The 18,499-nt window shown below is 57.0% G+C and overlaps 1 protein-coding gene across 1 annotated transcript in view; it reads left to right on the top strand.

Annotated features, from left to right (window-relative positions):
• The window catches only part of ACTN3 (actinin alpha 3), a 33,673-nt gene that overhangs the window by 10,606 nt on the left and 4,568 nt on the right, over positions 1-18,499 (top strand). Inside the window, exons 2-16 of the mRNA XM_045025759.1 lie at positions 4,010-4,124; positions 4,714-4,833; positions 6,551-6,637; positions 9,116-9,203; positions 9,510-9,588; positions 10,102-10,183; positions 12,161-12,246; positions 12,613-12,705; positions 13,100-13,330; positions 14,004-14,151; positions 14,535-14,685; positions 14,947-15,055; positions 15,205-15,345; positions 16,399-16,581; positions 16,869-17,003. Of these exons, the coding sequence (XP_044881694.1) occupies positions 4,010-4,124; positions 4,714-4,833; positions 6,551-6,637; positions 9,116-9,203; positions 9,510-9,588; positions 10,102-10,183; positions 12,161-12,246; positions 12,613-12,705; positions 13,100-13,330; positions 14,004-14,151; positions 14,535-14,685; positions 14,947-15,055; positions 15,205-15,345; positions 16,399-16,581; positions 16,869-17,003 (1,848 nt within the window). The remainder of the gene's footprint in view (positions 1-4,009; positions 4,125-4,713; positions 4,834-6,550; positions 6,638-9,115; positions 9,204-9,509; positions 9,589-10,101; positions 10,184-12,160; positions 12,247-12,612; positions 12,706-13,099; positions 13,331-14,003; positions 14,152-14,534; positions 14,686-14,946; positions 15,056-15,204; positions 15,346-16,398; positions 16,582-16,868; positions 17,004-18,499) is intronic.

The following is an 18,499-nucleotide window of genomic DNA, read 5'->3' as shown; positions in this document are numbered from 1 at the left end:
AATATATCTTCTTTGAGATGGAGTGACCCCATCTGCATGCAGTATTCAAGATGTGGGCATACTACGCTTGGAGTAAAAGCCAGACAACCTCAAATGAGAAATAAGGCCTGTTTTACAGGGAGGGTGACTACCCAGTGGAACAAACCCCCCAGGGCAGGGTGGATTCTTCAGCTCCAGGCCGGCTGCCTTTCTGGAAGATGCTTTAGTCAAATACAAGTCTCACAGTGCTCAATGCAAGGGTGCCTGGGGGACATTCTCTGGCCTGTGATATACAGGAGGGCTGACTACATGATCTAGTGGTCCCTTCTGGCCTTGAAATCTACTAAATGGAGCCACCGAGAGGGGAAAAGGCTTGTTCAAGGCCAGTAGCCGAGCTGGGAATGGAAGCCAGGTGTCCTGATGCCAGGTGCAATGCATAAGGCATTAGACCATGCTGCCTCCCTTAAGATTTCATTGTCGCTCAGGCCTTGGGGCTGGATGCTGAGAAGGCGCCTGCTCCACATCTCTGCGTCATCCACTGAGCCCTCTCGCAGAGCTCAAGGGGGGTGCACGTCCCTGGTGACTCCTCGGGGGCCTGCTCAGGCACGGGAGGTGGCAGCTTGGCATTCGGATGATGCTATGAAATTCTAGGGCCCCATAAAAATAACCCTGTGGCTGAGCTGGAGAAAATGTTGCAACAACGCAGGGAGAATCTATTTATAAATCATCCAGCGTGCGTCTCCAGAGCTGGGTCTGTCTGGGCAGGGAGCTCAGCTCGCGACAGGGCACAGGGGCTTGCAGGTAGCATGCTGGGCTGGGAGTCAGAACTGCAGGGTTCTGTCCCCAGCTCTGGGAAGGGAGGAGGTCTAGTGGGCTAGAGCCAGGGGGTGCTCCTAGGTCCTATTCTGAGCGCAGAACTTGGGCAAGTCCTGGCCCTTCTTGGTGCCTCTTTCCCCTCCCACTCGTTGTCAGTTCAGACTGTGAGCTGTCTGGGGTAGGGACTGTCCCTCGCTGTGGGTTTCTGCAGCAACCAACCTGACAGGCCCCTAGAAGCTACTGTCATCTAGCGATGATTTTAACAACGAGCGCTCTTCTCCTATATGTTGTTGGTCAGTTCCAATTAGGAGCATTCAGATAACTGTAAAGATACCAAAGTCGCACAGATCTTGCATCAGTCCGGCTAGAAACTCCCCGCTCAGTCCATCTCCTTAGGTTGCCGCGACCCTTTAAGTTCTCCCATCAGCCATAGAGTCTCCCTGAGCTTACAACATCTTTTAAACCTTCTTTATGCTTCAGATAGGGGCGTCTTTTGTCTCCCATTGCTGGGAACCTTCAGCCAGGCCCCAAAGGGATCCTAAGGAGATTGTGGTGGGTGTGGGCTAGGCTTTCCCATTGTGCTCTTCCTGGCTGGGATTTTTCAGGATTTCCCTTTCTTTCCCCTGGGAATAGTTCTTGCTCAGCTGTTGTGTTGTGCTGCTGGGATGGGGTGGGGAGCACGGGGCCAGGGCGTCCTCTGCGGCATCAGTGCAGAGTACGGTTTTCATGGGAGATGGGCGAGGAATAGGGTGCAAGGTGTGGGGTGATTCCAAGGGACTATTAGGATGACCCTAGATAATCCAGCCACTCCGGGGGCATCCTGCCCTCCCTCCCCTCACCCACACAACCTCCTTCCAACCTGGTTGTGTCTTGCAGACCCTCAGCATGGGGCATCCACAGCTCTCCAACAGGGACTTAAAGCTACAAGGTGTGAGTGTATGGCAGTGTGTCATCGCCTCTGCTGTATTGCATAAGATCTATGTGTGTGTGAGAGAGGGCCCCACGGCCCCCTGAGGGAGAGAATTGGGTCCGGGATGTAAAAAGAGAGTGACAGTGCCCCTGAATGGAGTCAGACCTACACTAGAGAAATATCCTCGGCTATAGACCTGCTCTAACACCCAGCCCATTTGTGCCACACCTTGTAATCACCCCCACCCGCACACTCACAAAGAAGTATGCAAGCACGCACACAGTCCCCTGCATGTGCGCCAGGTGCTTTGCAGTGGGGCTCTGCAGACCCCCAGGCCCGGTGCTGCCAACCCCTGTAGTTTCATTGCAGCTCTCCTGCTGTTTGGCCTTTCCCATCAATCCCCAGCTCCGGGAGTCCTGGGAATCTCTACTCCCATTTAAACCCAAAGGAGTGTGCTCACCCTAGGGGACCAGGGAAGCCGGAAGCTGTGACCCCAACAGTGTTAGTGTGCCCAGGGGTGGGAGGGACACATGGAGTGGGGGGGGCAGCAATGCATTCTGGGATACTCTGCCGTGCAGTGGGAGGGGGTGCAGCGCTAGTGGGACTATGGTTAGAGCAACCCAGGTCCCATCTAGCCCATCCCCCTGCCCAGGAAATCCCAGACGCTGAATCCCAGCAGCTGTTCTGTTCAGGGTGGCTGGAGGTGGGGGACTAGAACAGCTGTTCCCTCCCCCTGCCACGTTCCATCTTAGTCATGTTAGGAATGAGGCTGCATCCTGTCTGCAGGGTGGGGGTGGGGGGTGTCCCGTCCACCCAACTCCACTCTGGGCTGGGCGGGCAAAGGGAGCAGGAGCACTCTGCACTGAGGAGGGGAGGGGGGTCTGTGGGCCAGGATTCCCAGTGTCCCCTCTCAGGGGTGGGGGTGGCAGCCAGCCAATCATGAACTCACCCCGCTGGGACGCCCAGGTACACCCTGTCCCCCACCAGGCAAGGTGTCGTGTGCCATCTAGATCTGCAGAGTCGATGCATTGCTGTAGGCCTGACTCACGCACCCTCCCAGGCTGGGGCTAAATATGGGGAGGCGTTGTGGGCAGGGACATGCACACACCAGCAGGGGGAGCAGTGACACCCCACCCCACCCCACCCCCTTCCCTGCAGCCAGCCAGGAGGGGTGCAGTGGGGGCCAGCAGCGTGTGTGTTATTAGCAGAACTCAGGGAGCCCAGAGGCTGTGGGAGCTGGGAGGAGCTGGGAGTGTTGCAGTTTCAGGGTCCCGGGGGTTTGGGAGGGTAGGTTAAAAGAAGAGGGTGAAGGCTCAGCAATAGGGGGAGTTGGAGTGGGGCTGGCCAGCCCTGGGGTTAGGTGTGGGGCTCCCCAGAACTGGGGTGGGGAGCAGGGTTAGGGGCAGGGCAGGCCAATACCAGTGTTGGGGTGGGGCTCACCGGGGTTAGGGTCAGAGGACCATGTGATGCCAGGGTAGGGTGACCAGATGTCCCGGTTTTATAGGGACAGTCCCGATTTTTGGGTCTTTTTCTTATATGGGCTCCTATTACCCCCCACTCCCTGTCCTGATTTTTCACACTTTCTGTCTGGTCACCCTATGCCAGGGTTGGCGGTGGGCTTAAGGGTAGAGCTTGGTGATGTTGATGTTAGCGGCAGGGCTTGAGGTTAGGGTCAGAGATCAGCAATGTGGGGGTCAAGCCTGTGCCTGGTTTGTGCTGTAAGGCTCATGGGGGCCCCGGCTCTGGTGGGAATCAGCTCCTTGTGCCAAGTGCCCTGGGAACCCAGCTGGGCTGGGTCCCCTCCAGCGAGCAGAGCCTTGATCCTGCTGATGCAGGGAGCTGAGCAGGATGTAGTCCTGGGGGGAGGTGGGTGGTGTGGGGTGAGGATGGGGGAGCTATGGGGAAGAAGCCCCAGGGAGGGCGAGCAATGGGGGTAGGGTGACCAGATGAGAGGAACAAAATATCGGGACACATGGGGGGGCAGGAGGGGAACAAAAATGGAGTGTCGCCGGCGGAGCAAAAAACCCCCAAAAAACAGAGTGCGAAATATCGGGACAATATCAATACCAAAATACCAAACATTGGTCGGGACGTGGTACAAAAAACTAAATATCGAGACAGTCCCGATTTTATTGGGACGTCTGGTTGCTCTAAATGGGGGTGAGGTGCGGGCAGCCTGTCCTTACCAACACCAACCCTGGTGCTGGCATGGGAATAGCCCAGCCCCTCCTGCTCATTCTGCTGTCCTGTTCCCTGGGGGGAGGGGCTGTGGGGTGTCTCTAACCCCCCCATCTTCTCCTGCAGACATTCACGGCCTGGTGCAACTCCCACCTGCGCAAGGCGGGCACCCAGATCGAGAACATTGAGGAGGATTTCCGCAATGGGCTGAAACTCATGCTGCTGCTGGAGGTGATCTCGGGTAGGTGGGGGAGCCGGGTGGGGTGCGGTCAGATCCACGGAGGGCCATGTGGGGGTGATGAGGGGAGGGGCAAGAATCCATGGGGAGCTGCCAGTGAGGGTTCAGTGGCCACAAGGGGCAAGAAGCCATGTGGGAGTGTGTGGGAGAGAATCCATGGGAAGACGAGGGGGACTTGGGGAGACCCAGAGGATGCAGTCACTGGGGTATAGCCCAGCTGCAGTGGGGTGGGGGGCTCTGAACCCAAAGGGATTATGCAATGTGGGGTTGTCTGTGTCACAGTGCTTCGGTGTCTGTGTGGTGGGGTGTGTTGTGGCCTGGAGATGTGGGGTGTGCCTGGTTTGTGTGGCTGAGCTGGGAGTGGGTCTGTCACCGACTCTGCCCCCGGATGTGAGTGTGTGTGAGGAGGGTATGTGGGGGGGAATCTCTGCTTCCCCACCCCCACTGCTGACTCCCTCTCAGTCAAGTGGGGGGGGTGCAGGGGACCCCCTCACCCCATCACTGACTCTGCCCGCAGGCGAGCAGGGAGGTGCATGGGTGTGGGGGTGGGCTCTGTGCCTCCCCCGATTGATGACTCTCCTCCCACCCTCAGGTGAGCGGTTGCCAAAGCCAGACAAGGGCAAGATGCGTTTCCACAAGATCGCCAATGTCAACAAGGCCCTGGACTTCATTTCCAGCAAGGGGGTCAAGCTGGTCTCCATCGGGGCTGAAGGTGAGTGGGGTCGGGGGGGCAGCGGTCCTGACTAGGGTGATGAGGGTCCACAGCACTGGCACAGTCCCTTCCTGCATGCCCATTACCATGGCGATGCCAGCCCCATCACTCTGGCGCTGGTAGGTGGGCGCTGTCAGGGCCGGCTCCAGGCACCAGCATTCCAAGCTGGTGCTTGGGGCGGCAATCCGCAAGGGGCGGCAGTCCCTGTTGTTTTGCCCCCAAGCAGAGCGCCGAATTGCTGCCGCGGAGGGCGGGGGCAGTCCGGGTGCCCTTAGGGCGGCAGGCGCGTTTCCGCGGTGAGGGCAATTCAGCAGCAGCTTCTATGTTTAGCTGTCCGGGGCGGCTTCAGCTAAACATAGAAGCTGCCACCGAATTGCCGCTGCCGCAGCGGAAACGCGCCTGCTGCCCTAAGGGCACATGGACTGCCCCCGCCGCCCGTGGTGGCAATTCGGCGCGCTGCTTGGGGCAGTGAAAACTGTAGAGCCGGCCTTGGGCGCTGTGCATGTCTGGAAGGGTACGCTGGCCACAAGCACTGGCACCACTCTCCATGCGGGGCCAGAGGGGGCTGGGTTGAGATTGAGCCATGTTCCCTCATAATCCCATGGGCTGCTCTGTCTCAAGGGAGGGGGAGGCTGCCTGTCAGCGGTGCCTGGGCTGGGGATGTGCAGGCCCCCAAGCAGCACAAACACTGCGGGGCTGGGGCTGGGGCTGGGTTTACTTCTGTCTGTCTGTCCACCCCCATATGCTCTCCTCTGCCTGCCCATCCATCCCCATCTCTCTATCTCTATGCACCCTGTCAGGCTACCCCCCCCCCACTCTGGACTCTGGGGTGGGGATGTGGGGACCCGCATTCTACCAGCTTAGGTTAAAACTTCATCAAGGCACAAATTTATTTCCTTGTCCTTGGACGGTATATTGCTGCCACCACCAAATGATTTACACAAAAATTCAGGAAAGGGGCACTTGGAATCCCTGTCCCCCCAGAAATATCCCTCCAAGCCCCTTCACCCCTTTCCTGGGGAGGCTTGAGAATAAAATACCAACCAGTTGCCTTAGCAACGTGAGCTCAACCAGACCCTTTGTCTTTAGGACATTGAAATCAATCAGGTTCTTAAAAGAAGAACTTTTATTATAAAGAAAAAAGTAAAAGAATCACACCTGCAAAATCTGGATGGATGGTAACTTTACAGGGTAATAAGATTTAAAATGCAGAGGATTCCCCTCTGGGCTCAGCTTCACAGTTACAAAAACAGGAATGAAACTACCTCTGCAGCATAGGGAAATTCACAAGCCAAAACAAGAGATAACCTAACGCATTTCCTTGCCTTACTCCCATTTTCTGTGGTTTTAGATGCATTATTCCAGGTATATTTTTCAGGAGATATTGTACCTGCTTGGCTTCTCTCTCTCCATTCGGAGAGGGAACAACACCCAGAACAACAAAACAAATCCTTCCCCCCCCCAGATTTGAAAGTATCTTCTTTCCTCATTGGTCCTTCTGGTCAGGTGCCAACTAGGTTATTTGAACTGCTTAACCCTTTACGGGTAAGGCAATCCAGTATAGCTGCCAATGAGGGATTTCATGCTACTGAATGGGCTGGCATACCCTTCTCCCTATATTCATGACACACCCCATCTCTCCCCCTGCCCCTTGGACACCCGTCTCTTTCTGTCACTCGCCCCACCCCGCTCTGACTCCTTCTCTCCCCTCCTTCAGAAATTGTGGATGGAAATCTGAAGATGACTCTGGGGATGATCTGGACAATTATCCTGCGCTTCGCCATCCAGGACATCTCAGTGGAAGGTGAGTGCGGGGCTGGCTCTGCCCCTTTACACCCCCCACCCGACACATAATCCTGTAGCGTATACTCGAGACACCCGTCTACACCGCACCCCATCCACATACACATACACCCTATATAACCCCTATACACTACATACTCCCTATATCTCCTGGACACTACACATACCCCTATGTACTGTATACCCCTATACCTACACCCCACACATATCCTTATACATAATACACTCCATGCACACCCCATATACATACCCCTCTACACTATACATCCCATATAGCCCCTATACATAACTATCTGCAAACACCCCCCCATATAAACCCCTGTACATGCACCCCAAACACTATACACTCCATATATCTCCTATACATTACACACACCCCATACACTCCATATACTCCTATACTTTACACACCTACACCCATATACATTAGATCATACACACCCCATATACATAGCCCTGTACACTATAGATCCCATACGGCCCCTATACACACCCTTATACACTATTATATGCATACCCATCTACACAATCATGCACCCTATATAAACCCCCTATACATGGACCCTACACACTCCATATATCTCCTATACACTGTACTACACCCCCATATACCCCAATACATTGTATACTCCATACCTATCCTATGTACATACCCCTATACACTATGCACCCCGAACAGCCCCTATACACACTCCTATACACTGTATACCCCTATACCGATCCCTGTACATTATACACCCCCATACAAATGCCTTTTAGCTGCACACCCCATACCCCTCCTATACGTTACACATCCCTGTATATAGCCATACACATACTCACCCTTACACCCCAGTATTGACCATAATCTAATCTCATGCTTCAGGGCTGCAGCTGGTCAGGGCAGAGGTCAGGAAGGAATTTTTTCTCCAGTTCACAATTGGCTGGCTATGTCTAGGTGTTTTTTTCTTCTTTCTCTGAAGCATCAGAGATTGGCCACAGCTGGAGATGGGACACATGTAGGGATGGCCAGTGCTCTGAAATGGTCCAGAGACTCTGGATTAGCTGCCTAGCTGGTGTGTTTTGCTCCCATGCTCAGGGTCACTGATGGCCAGATTTGGAGTCAGGAATAAATTTTCCCTCAGTCTGATTGGCAGGGACCTTTCGCCTTCCCCTGCAGCACAGGGCATGGGTCACATGCGGGGATCATCTGAGCATGCCTTGCCAAATCCATTCTCTGACATCACAGGGGCTTGGGCATTGGTAGCCCCTGGGTCTCTGCTGTTTTCGGCCTGGGGCTCACAACAGGTCAGTCTCCTGAGGCCTGAAATGCTTTAGCCAAACAGAAGTGACGGGTGCAATGCAGTGGTAGCTGGGTGAGGTTCTCTGGCCTGGGCTATGCAGCAGGGCAGACTGGGTGATCTAATATTGTGTGCAGTTCTGGTCTCCCATGTTTAAGAAGGATGAATTCAAACTGGAACAGGTTCAGAGAAGGGCTACTAGGATGATCCGAGGAATGGAAAACCTGTCTTATGAAAGGAGACTCAAAGAGCTTGGCTTGTTTAGCCTAACCAAAAGAAGGCTGGGGGGAGATATGATTGCTCTCTATAAATATATCAGAGGGATAAATACCAGGGAGGGAGAGGAATTGTTTAAGCTCAGAACCAATGTGGACACAAGAACAAATGGACATAAACTGGCCATCAGGAAGTTTAGACTTGAAATTAGACGAAGATTTCTAACCATCAGAGTGAAGTTCTGGAACAGCCTTCCAAGGGGAGCAGTGGAGGCAAAAGACATATCTGGCTTCAAGACTAAGCTTGATAAGTTTATGGAGGGGATGGTATGATGGGATAGCCTAATTTTGGCAATTAATTGATCTTTGGCTCCCAGCAGTAAATATGCCCAATGGCCTGTGATGGGACACTAGATAGGGTGGGATCTGAGTTACTACAGAGAATTCTTTCCTGGGTGTCTGGCTGGTGAGTCTTACCCACATGCTCAGGGTTTAGCTGATGGCCATATTTGGAGTCGGGAAGGAATTTTCCTTCAGGGCACATTGGCAGAGGCCCTGGGGGTTTTTCACCTTCCTCTGCAGTGTGGGGCACGGGTCAGTTGCTGGAGGATTCTCTGCACCTTCAAGTCTTTAAACCATGATTTGAGGACTTCAATGACTCAGACACAGGTTTGATACAGGAGTGGGTGGGTGAGAGTCTGTGGCCTGCGTTGTGCAGGAGGTCAGACTAGATGATCATAATGGTCCCTTCTGACCTTAAAGTCTATGAGTCTATAAGTCCCTTCTGGGCTGGCACTCCATGAATCTGAGACATCCCTGCTGCCCCCACACACTCACCAATGGGGGGCTATGGGTAAGGCTCTCCCTTGCACTTCAGGCCCTTCCTGCCGGGGGCCACTCTATCCCCACCCCATCTCCTGCTTCTCAGCCCCTCCATGCACCTGGGCCAGGGGGGTCTGAGCCATGCTACCTGGTTTCTTGCAGAGACCTCGGCCAAGGAGGGGCTGCTGCTATGGTGCCAGAGGAAGACGGCTCCATACCGGAACGTCAATGTGCAGAACTTCCACATCAGGTAGGGAGCACCGTGGGGAGGGGGGCTTCGCTCGGGGCTCTGGGGCAGGCCCCAGGGGTGCCCTCACCCTGCGGCCTTCATGAGTCGAGCTGGCTGGAGCTCAGCCCAGCTCCCAGGAGGCAGCAGCTCCAGCAGTGCCCGCTGGAGTGAAGGAGCCCAGGGGCAGGTGAGCCGGAGGAGGGAGCGTAGGGCGGGGCTGGGGTGCGTGTGCAGTGCCAGGCCCCAGCACAGCGCCTGGAGCTGGCCAGGGGTCATAGCCGAGGATCACCTGACTTCTCCTTCTCCTTCCCCCCGGATGCGGCGCAGCTGGAAGGATGGGCTGGCCCTGTGCGCCCTGATCCACCGCCACCGGCCTGACCTCATCGACTATGCCAAGCTCAGAAAGGTGCAACAGCCCCTGCCCCTACTGTCTCCCCCACCCTTCCCCAGGCGTTCCCCCCATTGCCCCAGCCCCCACCCTTGCTGTTTCCCCTCCTCCCAGCCCCTGCCCCCCAGCTCCCTGCTACCCCACGACAGCCCTCCCGGCTACCACCCCAGTGACATTGGTCCTGGCTCCTGGCACTGCCCCAGCCCCCCATTTAGTTTCCTTCTTCCCCCTCCCTGGCTGTTTCTGCCCAAGGACGTTCAGCTCTTTGCTGGCCAGATCCCTGTCCCAGACCTGTTATCCGAGCAGCAGCTGCCTGCCCCCGTGAACTCCCTCCCCTCCCTGTTACCGCCGACGTGCCCACCCCACCTCCCACTGCATGGCTCAGGCCCCCCTTCCTGCCCTGCTCCCTGCAGGGCCCCGTCCTACTCATGGTGCCCCCCTTGCCTGTGGCTCACACAGTCCCCTTTGCCCCTGCCCCAGCCTGTCACCAAGCCCCCCCCCAGTCTCACAGCTCTGCCCCTCTGTGCCTAGGATGACCCCATCGGGAACCTCAACACGGCCTTTGAGGTGGCTGAGAAGTACCTCGACATCCCCAAGATGCTGGACGCTGAAGGTGAGGGCTGGGCGCTGCACTCCGAGAGCTGCACAGAGGGGCCTGGGGACCCAGTGCTCTTCCCTGGCCCTTCGCACGACCCTGACCCTGGAACCTTGGCCTGACCCCGGCCCCCTAATCCTGATCTTGGCTCCCAGTCCTAATCCCAACTCCTAACCCTTGAACCTGATCCTGACCTCTGACCCCGACCCTTCTCCTGGGCCCTGTCAGGGCCTGGCTGAACCAGCTTGGCCCTGGAAATGTGATCATTTATCCTCCTCCTACCCGAGCTCCCGCTTCAGCCCCCAGACCTGATTCTGTAGGTCAGGACGCCTGGGTTCTCTCCCAGCTCAGGAGGGGATCTAGTGGGTTAGACCAGGGGGCTGGGAGCCAGAACTCCTGGGTTTTGTTTTTGGCTCTGCCACTGATTCCTTGGTGGGTAGGTAGGAGGGAATCTTCCTCTCCAGTGCCCCTTTTTCCGTTTCCTCCTGTGGGGATCTCAGGCTTTCCCCCTGACCCGCCACACTGGGATGCCCTGTGGAACGAGGTGCCTGGAGCCAGACTCTCCCCTCCCTTCATGGCCCATTCGGCTGCCACACCAGCCCTGCTGGTCTCCCTTGCAGGCTGTGGATCCAGGGGACATGGCTCTAATGCCCAGGGCAGCTGGCGCTCTGGGCCTGTGCAGCCTAGCCTGTGGGGGAGCATGCTTCCAGGCAGGGGCTGGGGGACACTGGCATAGACCCCCAGGATCTGTGCTACACCCCAGCTCTGAAACAGTCTCTTGGAGGGATCCCTGTGTATGCCAGAAACACACACACACACACACACACACACACACACACACACACACACACACACACACACACACACACACACACACACACACACACACACACACACACACATGGAGGTGCCCCTCAGGACAGGCCATGTAGCCTCACTGCCCCCTAGACTGAGCTCCTGGGCTCCTGTCCCCCTGCTTCACCCCATGAGCTCTGCCCTGCAAGTCCAGCTGGGACAAGCTCCTGGGAGAGCCAGGACTGACACACCCCTCAGGACTGACACACCCCAGCTGGGATCTGCCGTGGCACCAAAGAGCCTTCTCCAAACGGAGCAGGGCTTGTGGGTCACCTGGAGTCCTGAGGTTTGTACAGAGAAATCAAGGCTCCAGCACAGTCCATCCGCTCAGCCCAGAGCAATTCACCAGCCCAGCCGCAGTCACCTCCAGTGCCAGGCTCCAGATGTTGGGCTTCCTGGGCCAGGCTCAGTCCTTGGCACCCAGGCTGGGCTGGGCTGAATTCACAGCCCTCTCCTAGATCCCTGACTCTCTGGGTTGGCTTTGTCTCGCTGGCCCCCTTGTTGATCTGGTCATTAACAAATGTATTCAATCCAGCCTAGCAGGGAAGTGACGCACCACTGTGTCTCCTGGGCAGACTGTCTCTGCACTTCAGCCACTGCAGCGCTTCACTGTAGACACCACCTATCCCAGGGGAGGGCTTTGCTGTAGGTTCCCACCTCCCCGAGAGGCGGTAGCTAGGTCAGCGGGAGAATTCTTCTAGCCCTCTAGCCCTGTCCACACTGGGGGGAGATCAGTATAGCTACACCACGGGGGGGGGGGGGGGATTTTCACACCCCAGGGAGACATGGCTATGCTGATGTAAGTGTCTAGTGTAGACCAGCCCTGAGAGCAAACATAATCCCTTCCCCCCACTGGCTAGCCATGCAAAGTACAGGGGGAAACTGAGGCACACATAGGAGTCATAAAAATATTATGAAACATTCCCATTCTCTCACAGGCACATCCCGAGGGAAGGGCTGGGGCTGGGAGGAGTGCTCTGGGGACAGGTGTTCCAGGAGGGAGGGATGGGGGGGGCTGCAAGATATCACACAGGGTGCTGGGTTGGGGAGGGAAGTAGTCGAGACTCCAGTGCAGGGGTGCGTGGCCAGGTCACACCCTCGCTCCCCCACCCCCACTGAGCTGCTGGCATCTCTCTGCAGACATTGTCAACACGCCCAAGCCAGACGAGAAAGCCATCATGACCTACGTGTCCTGCTTCTACCACGCCTTTGCTGGAGCAGAGCAGGTGCGTGTGTGTGTCTCCAGTGCAAATGGGGCTGGGGCTGGGGACAGTCTTGGTTGGGGTCTGTGTGGTACCCACCCCCATGGGGCCCCAGTCTCTGTTGGGATCAGTGTGATGCCTGGCACAACAGGGGTCCCGACCTCAGGAGGGGGCATCTGTGCAGCACCCTGCCCAACAGGGGCCTGACTTTGCTCAGGGTCCATGCAGGGCCCAGCACAGCTCTCTCCCATGAGGCCCCACAGATGCTCGACAGGGGCCCCGATCTCGGTCAGGGGAAGGGAAGGACTGTGCTCAGGCTGCTCTATTCCCCCCTCCCCCTTGAAAAGTAATGTGGTGTTTCTCCCCCCACCCCACCCCACCCCACCCCAGGCCGAGACGGCTGCAAACAGGATCTGCAAGGTGCTGGCTGTCAATCAGGAGAACGAGAAACTGATGGAGGAGTACGAGAAGCTGGCAAGCGAGGTACCAATCCATCCTCCCCTGAAGACGCCATGCCCCCTCGCCCCGACACCTGCTGGGGCCGCTGGAGAGAGGCAGCAAGGCCCTGATTGGGCATCAGGACTCCTGGGTTCTGGCCTGGCTCCAGCAGGGGAGGGAGATCTAGTGGGTTAGAGCAGTGGGAGGGGCTGGGAGCCAGGTCCCCTGGGTGCAGTGAGGATGATATACTGGCCTGATGGAGTGCAGCTGTATTAGTTAATGCTGGGGGTGGGAGGGGAAGGGTGCTGAGGGCCAGGCTGGGGAGTGAGGAGCTAGTGTTGGGCTATGTGCCTGTGGCTCTCCCTCAAGGGCCTATAGGGGCTGGAGTGACCCAGCACTGCCCCCTGCAGGCCCTCACCCTCCCCACGGCTCCCCACAGCTGCTGGAGTGGATCCGGCGCACCATCCCATGGCTAGAGAACCGCGTGGCAGAGAAGAGCATGAGCGCCATGCGGCGCAAGCTGGAGGATTTCCGGGACTATCGCCGAGTCCACAAACCACCCCGCGTGCAGGAGAAATGCCAGCTCGAGATCAACTTCAACACCCTGCAGACCAAGCTGCGCCTCAGCAACCGGCCTGCCTTCATGCCCTCCGAGGGCAAGATGGTCTCGGTGAGCCATGGCACAGGGAGGCCACGCACCTGCCATGGGGCCCTTGGCACCTGCGGGGGGGTCTGCCATCCATCCATGGACACTGCCTCTGCTACCCTGAGAGGGGATGAGGCCTGCATGGCACATCCATGGGGCATGGGTCCACATGGACCAGGGGCCAACACATCCCTGTTGTGTAATGGTGCTCATGGAGCACGGAGCCACATTTGCTCAGGGGGCAGGGAGCCACATGTGCCCGGGTGGTGGTGCCCACTGGGTAGGGAGCTACGTGTGCCCAGGGGGCAAGAAGGCATGTATGCCTGGAGGCAGTGCCCATGGGGTGGGGAGCCACATGTGCCCAGGGGTTGGTGCCCACTGGACAGGGAGCCATGTGTACCTGGGAGGCGGTGCCCATGTTGTGTGAAGCCACGTACTGAGGGTGGTGAGGACACACACCAGGCATGGACTATCACAGAGCTTGTCTGTTGCTGATGGGGCCCAATCTGGGGTGTCCAGGGGCAGTTCCTGCCCCCCAGGTGGGCATAGGGTGGCTGTGATCTGGGTGCTGCTGCCCCAGCGGACGGGCGGGGGTGAGGCAGGGTAGGTGGCCAGCTCCAGCACTCCCCTGGTGCTGTGTGTGTGGGAGGAGGGGGCAGCACCCAGGTTCACGCATCTCTCTGTGCGGTGGGGGTAGGATATCGCCAACGCCTGGAAGGGGCTGGAGCAGGTGGAGAAGGGCTATGAGGAGTGGCTGCTGACCGAGATCCGCCGCCTGGAGCGCCTGGAGCACCTGGCTGAGAAGTTCAAGCAGAAGGCGACGCTGCACGAGTCCTGGACCAGAGGTATCAACCCCCTGTCCCCATGGGCCAGGGATCCCCCCACCCCCATCCCTCACTACGGGAATACCCCTTTCTGCTACAGGGATCACCCTGCCTTCTCCTACACCTCCGCTATGGGGTACCCTCACTGTGGATCTCCCCCAGAGGGGACTGCTCCAGTCCCCGCCCCAGGAGGGCACTACCCCTCAGGCCCTGCCCTGGGCTCCTCCCAGCCCTCTGGGATGGGGTGGGCTCTGCCCTCAGTGATGCCCGTGTGGGCATTCCCCCTTTGGGTTCCTCCCTGCCCCAGAGGCCCATAGGGTATGGGGCAGGGGGTACAAAGGGCGGGAGCTGGTGGGTTGGGGGTGGAGAAGGCTGGCCAGGCTCAGACCATGCTGCCCCTGCAGGGAAGGAGGAAATGCTTTCGCAGAGGGACTATGAGTCGGCCTCACTCATGGAGGTGCGGGCGCTGATGCGCAAACACGAGGCCTTTGAGAGCGACCTGGCCGCCCACCAGGACCGTGTGGAGCAGATTGCCGCCATCGCCCAGGAGCTTAAGTAAGTGCTGGGCCTGAGACACACACCCCGGTCAGAATCTCCATACCAGAGCCAGGGAGAGAACCCAGGAGTCCTGGCTCTCAGCCCCCTGCTCTAACCACGAGGCCACACCCAGCTCCTAGTGCCCGGGCAGGTGGTGTCCCTAGCTAGGTGGGCAGTATCCAGGGCTCTGTGCCCTGCCCCGTGGCAGCCCAGTGGCTCTGTGCCTTGCCCCATGGCTCATTGCCCTTACCTTCCCACCATCTCTCCCCTCCTCCGCAGTGAGCTGGACTACCATGATGCCACCTCGGTGAATTCCCGCTGCCAGGCCATCTGTGACCAATGGGACACGCTGGGCACCCTGACCCAGAAGAGGAGGGACTCGCTGGAGGTGAGAGGGGGCCCCGGATGGCGGGGAGCTCCTGCTGCCAACCGGAGTGGGGAGGGGTGTGGCCGGAGGACAGGCCTGCCCCGGCGCAGGGGCCAGGGGGATGGTAGGTGCTCCTTCCCCTCTAACTCTCTGACTCTGCCCCTGCCCAGCGGGTGGAGAAGCTGCTGGAGACCATCGACCAGCTGTACCTTGAGTTTGCCAAGAGAGCTGCCCCCTTCAACAACTGGATGGATGGCGCCACCGAGGACCTGCAGGACATGTTCATCGTGCACAGCATTGAGGAGATCCAGGTGCGGCCCACTGGGCCCCTGGGCTAGATTCCTGGCTCTGGGAGGGGAGTGGGGTCTAGTGGTTAGAACAGGGAGCTCTGGGAGCCAGGACTCCTAGGTTCTATCCTGGCTCTGCCTCTGACCTTGGACAAGCCATTTTCCTGCTCTGTGCCTTAGTTTCCTCTCTGTGTATGAATCCCTCAGCTCCCTGCTCTCTGGGGTCAGGGGAGGTGGGGGAATTAGGGGGGAATTAGGGGAAGTGGCAGGGCTGGGGCTGGGTGGGACCGGGTCAAGGGAAGTGGGGGGTCTATGGGGTGTGGCGCAGTGGGCCACAGTGTCCCTGTGTTGCTCTGCTCAGATGTCCAGAACCGTAAGCCCTGGTGTTACCCCTCAGCCTCAGCAAGACAGAGCTTTGCTGGAGAGAACAAAACCCGCTTTCTAGCTAACACACTTAATTTCCCAAAGTTCCAGCCTTTGCCCGAGCAGTTTTCTCAACCACCTCAAGTTTGCAGCATCTCCAGCCCCCCCGGCCAGGGGACCCAGCTTTCCTAGGCTCAGAGGCACTGCTTCCTCTGGCCCCTCCGTGACACCTCTCTGTTCCCCCTGTGTCACCAGATGCCATTGTCCCTGCATCCAGAGCCAGAGGGCGGCCTCGGGTGCAGGCTCTGTCCCAGGCATGATCACTCAGTTGTCTCTTTCACCGCTTGTTAGCTTAATGGCTTTGTTTGCCTTATATGTAAATATCCTGTCACTGTCCAGCCAGCCAGCTGGGTCACTGCCCCTTGCGCTGTCCAGGCTGGGTGGGGGCTCTGCCTCCCAAACGCGCTGTAGGAACATACAACCAGCACATTGATAACTCTGGGCAGAGCCCGCGCAAACATCCCACAGGGATCTGGGGACCAGTGGGCCACTGCTGTACACACCAGACCTCGCAGGACATGTTCTGCCCCCAGCATGGTGGGGAGTGAGGGCGTCGGGCCGGATCTGACACAGGGCTGTGGGCCCTCAGCCCACGGGCCGTGAGGGGCTCTTCAGGCCGCACTCCCCCCATGGCGACTGTCCCCCTACCCGCAGAGCCTGATCACGGCCCATGAGCAGTTCAAGGCCACGCTGCCCGAGGCCGACAAGGAGCGCATGGCCATCCTAGGCATCCAGAACGAGATCCAGAAGATCGCCCAGACCTATGGCATCAAGCTGAGCGGGGTGAACCCCTACACCAATCTCTCACACCTTGACATCGCCAGCAAGTGGGACACGGTGAGTGCAGCCACTGGGAGCGGGCACCCGGCTGACCCTCCCACCTCCTGACTATGTCTGTCCCACCCCACTGTCCAGCTAGCCATCTGACCCCGCAGGCCTCACACCCCCTGCCTGTCTGTCAGTCTGTCAGTGCCTCTCTGTCTGGCCCTGCCTCCTCAGCTCCACTGCTCTTGGGCCCTAGCCTCCCTGAGCTGGAGCCCCACCTTCCCAGCCCGTTGCACTCAGCCTCCTCCCATCTGGAGCCCTGTCCCACAGCCTCTCACCTGCTGCTCCCTCCCCCACAGGTGAAGCAGCTGGTGCCACACCGAGACCAGACGCTGCAGGAGGAGCTGGCACGGCAACAGGCCAATGAGCGGCTGCGGCGCCAATTCGCTGCCCAGGCCAATGTCTTGGGGCCCTGGATCCAGACCAAGATGGAGGTGAGAGCTCCAGTGTGTGGATTCTAGCCATGGCTCTGGGAAGAGAGTGAGGACTAATGGTTTGGGGGGCTGGGAGTCAGGACTCCTGGGTTCTAGCCATAGCTCCGAGACAGAGAGGAGATCTTCAGCAATCTGAAACTCAAAAAAGTGTCTTACAACAAGTGGAAACTTGGTCAAATTACAAAGGATGAATATAAACAAATAACAAAGTATGTAGTGACAAAATCAGAAAGGCCAAGGCACAAAACGGGATTAAACTAGCTAGAGACATAAACGTAACAAGAAAATGTTCTACAAATACACTAGAAGCAAGAAGATGACCAAGGACAGGTAGGCCCATTACTCAATGAGAGGGAAAACACAATAGAAAATGTGGGAATGGCAGAAGTGCTAAATGCCTTTTTTTTGTTTCAGTTTTCACCAAAAAGGTTAGTAGTGATTGGCCGTCTAACAGTGAAAGCCAGGGAAAATGAGGTAGGATCAAAGGCTAAAATAGGGAAAGAACAAGTTAAAAATTACTTAGACAAGTCAGATGTCTTCATGTCACCAGGGCCTGATGAAATGCATCCTAGAGTTCTCAAGGAGCTGACTGAGGAGATATATGAACCATTAGCGATTATCTTCAAATGTCATGGAAGACGGGAGAGATTCCAGAAGACTGGAAAAGGGCAAATCTAGTGCCCATCTATAGAAAAGGGAATAAGGACAACCCGGGGAATTACAGAGCAGTCAGCATAACTTCAGTACCCAGAAAGATAATGGAGCAAATAATTAAGCAATCAATTTGCAAACACCTAGATGATAATAAGGTGATAAGAAACAGTCAGCACAGATTTATCAAGAACAAATCCTGTCAAACCAATTTAATAGTTTTCTTTGACAAGGGTAACAAGCCTTGTGGATGGGGGGGAACTGGTAGATGTGATATATCTTGACTTTAGTAAGGCCTTTGATACTGTCTCACATGACTTCTCATAAACAAACTAGGGAAATGCAACCTAGATGGAGCTACTATAAGTAGGGCCCTACCAAATTCATGGCCATGAAAAACAAATCACGGACCATGAAATCTGGTCCCCCCCCCACCAATAAATCTGGTCTTTTGTGTACTTTTACCCTATACTATACAGATTTCATAGGGAAGACCAGCATTTCTCAAACTGGGGGGCCTGAACCAAAAGGGGATTGTGGGGGGTAGCAAAGTTATTGTGGTGGGGGGGGGTCGCAGTATTGCCACTCTTACTTCTGTGCTGCCTTCAGAGCTGGGTGGCTGGAGGGCAGAGGCTGCTGGCCAGGTGCCTAGCTCTGACGGCAGCATCCCGCCAGCAGCAGCACAGAAGTAAGGGTTGCAATACTGCGACCACCCTACAATAACCTTGCAACACCCCCACAGCCCCCTTTTGGGTCATGACCCCTACAGTTACAACACCATGACATTTCAGATTTAAATATCTGAAATCATGACATTTACCATTTTTTAAATCTTATGACTGTGA

Source organism: Mauremys mutica, chromosome 7, assembly GCF_020497125.1.
Source record: "Mauremys mutica isolate MM-2020 ecotype Southern chromosome 7, ASM2049712v1, whole genome shotgun sequence".
In the NCBI taxonomy this organism is placed as follows: Eukaryota; Metazoa; Chordata; order Testudines; family Geoemydidae; genus Mauremys; species Mauremys mutica.
This window is presented reverse-complemented; position numbering and strand designations above follow the sequence as displayed.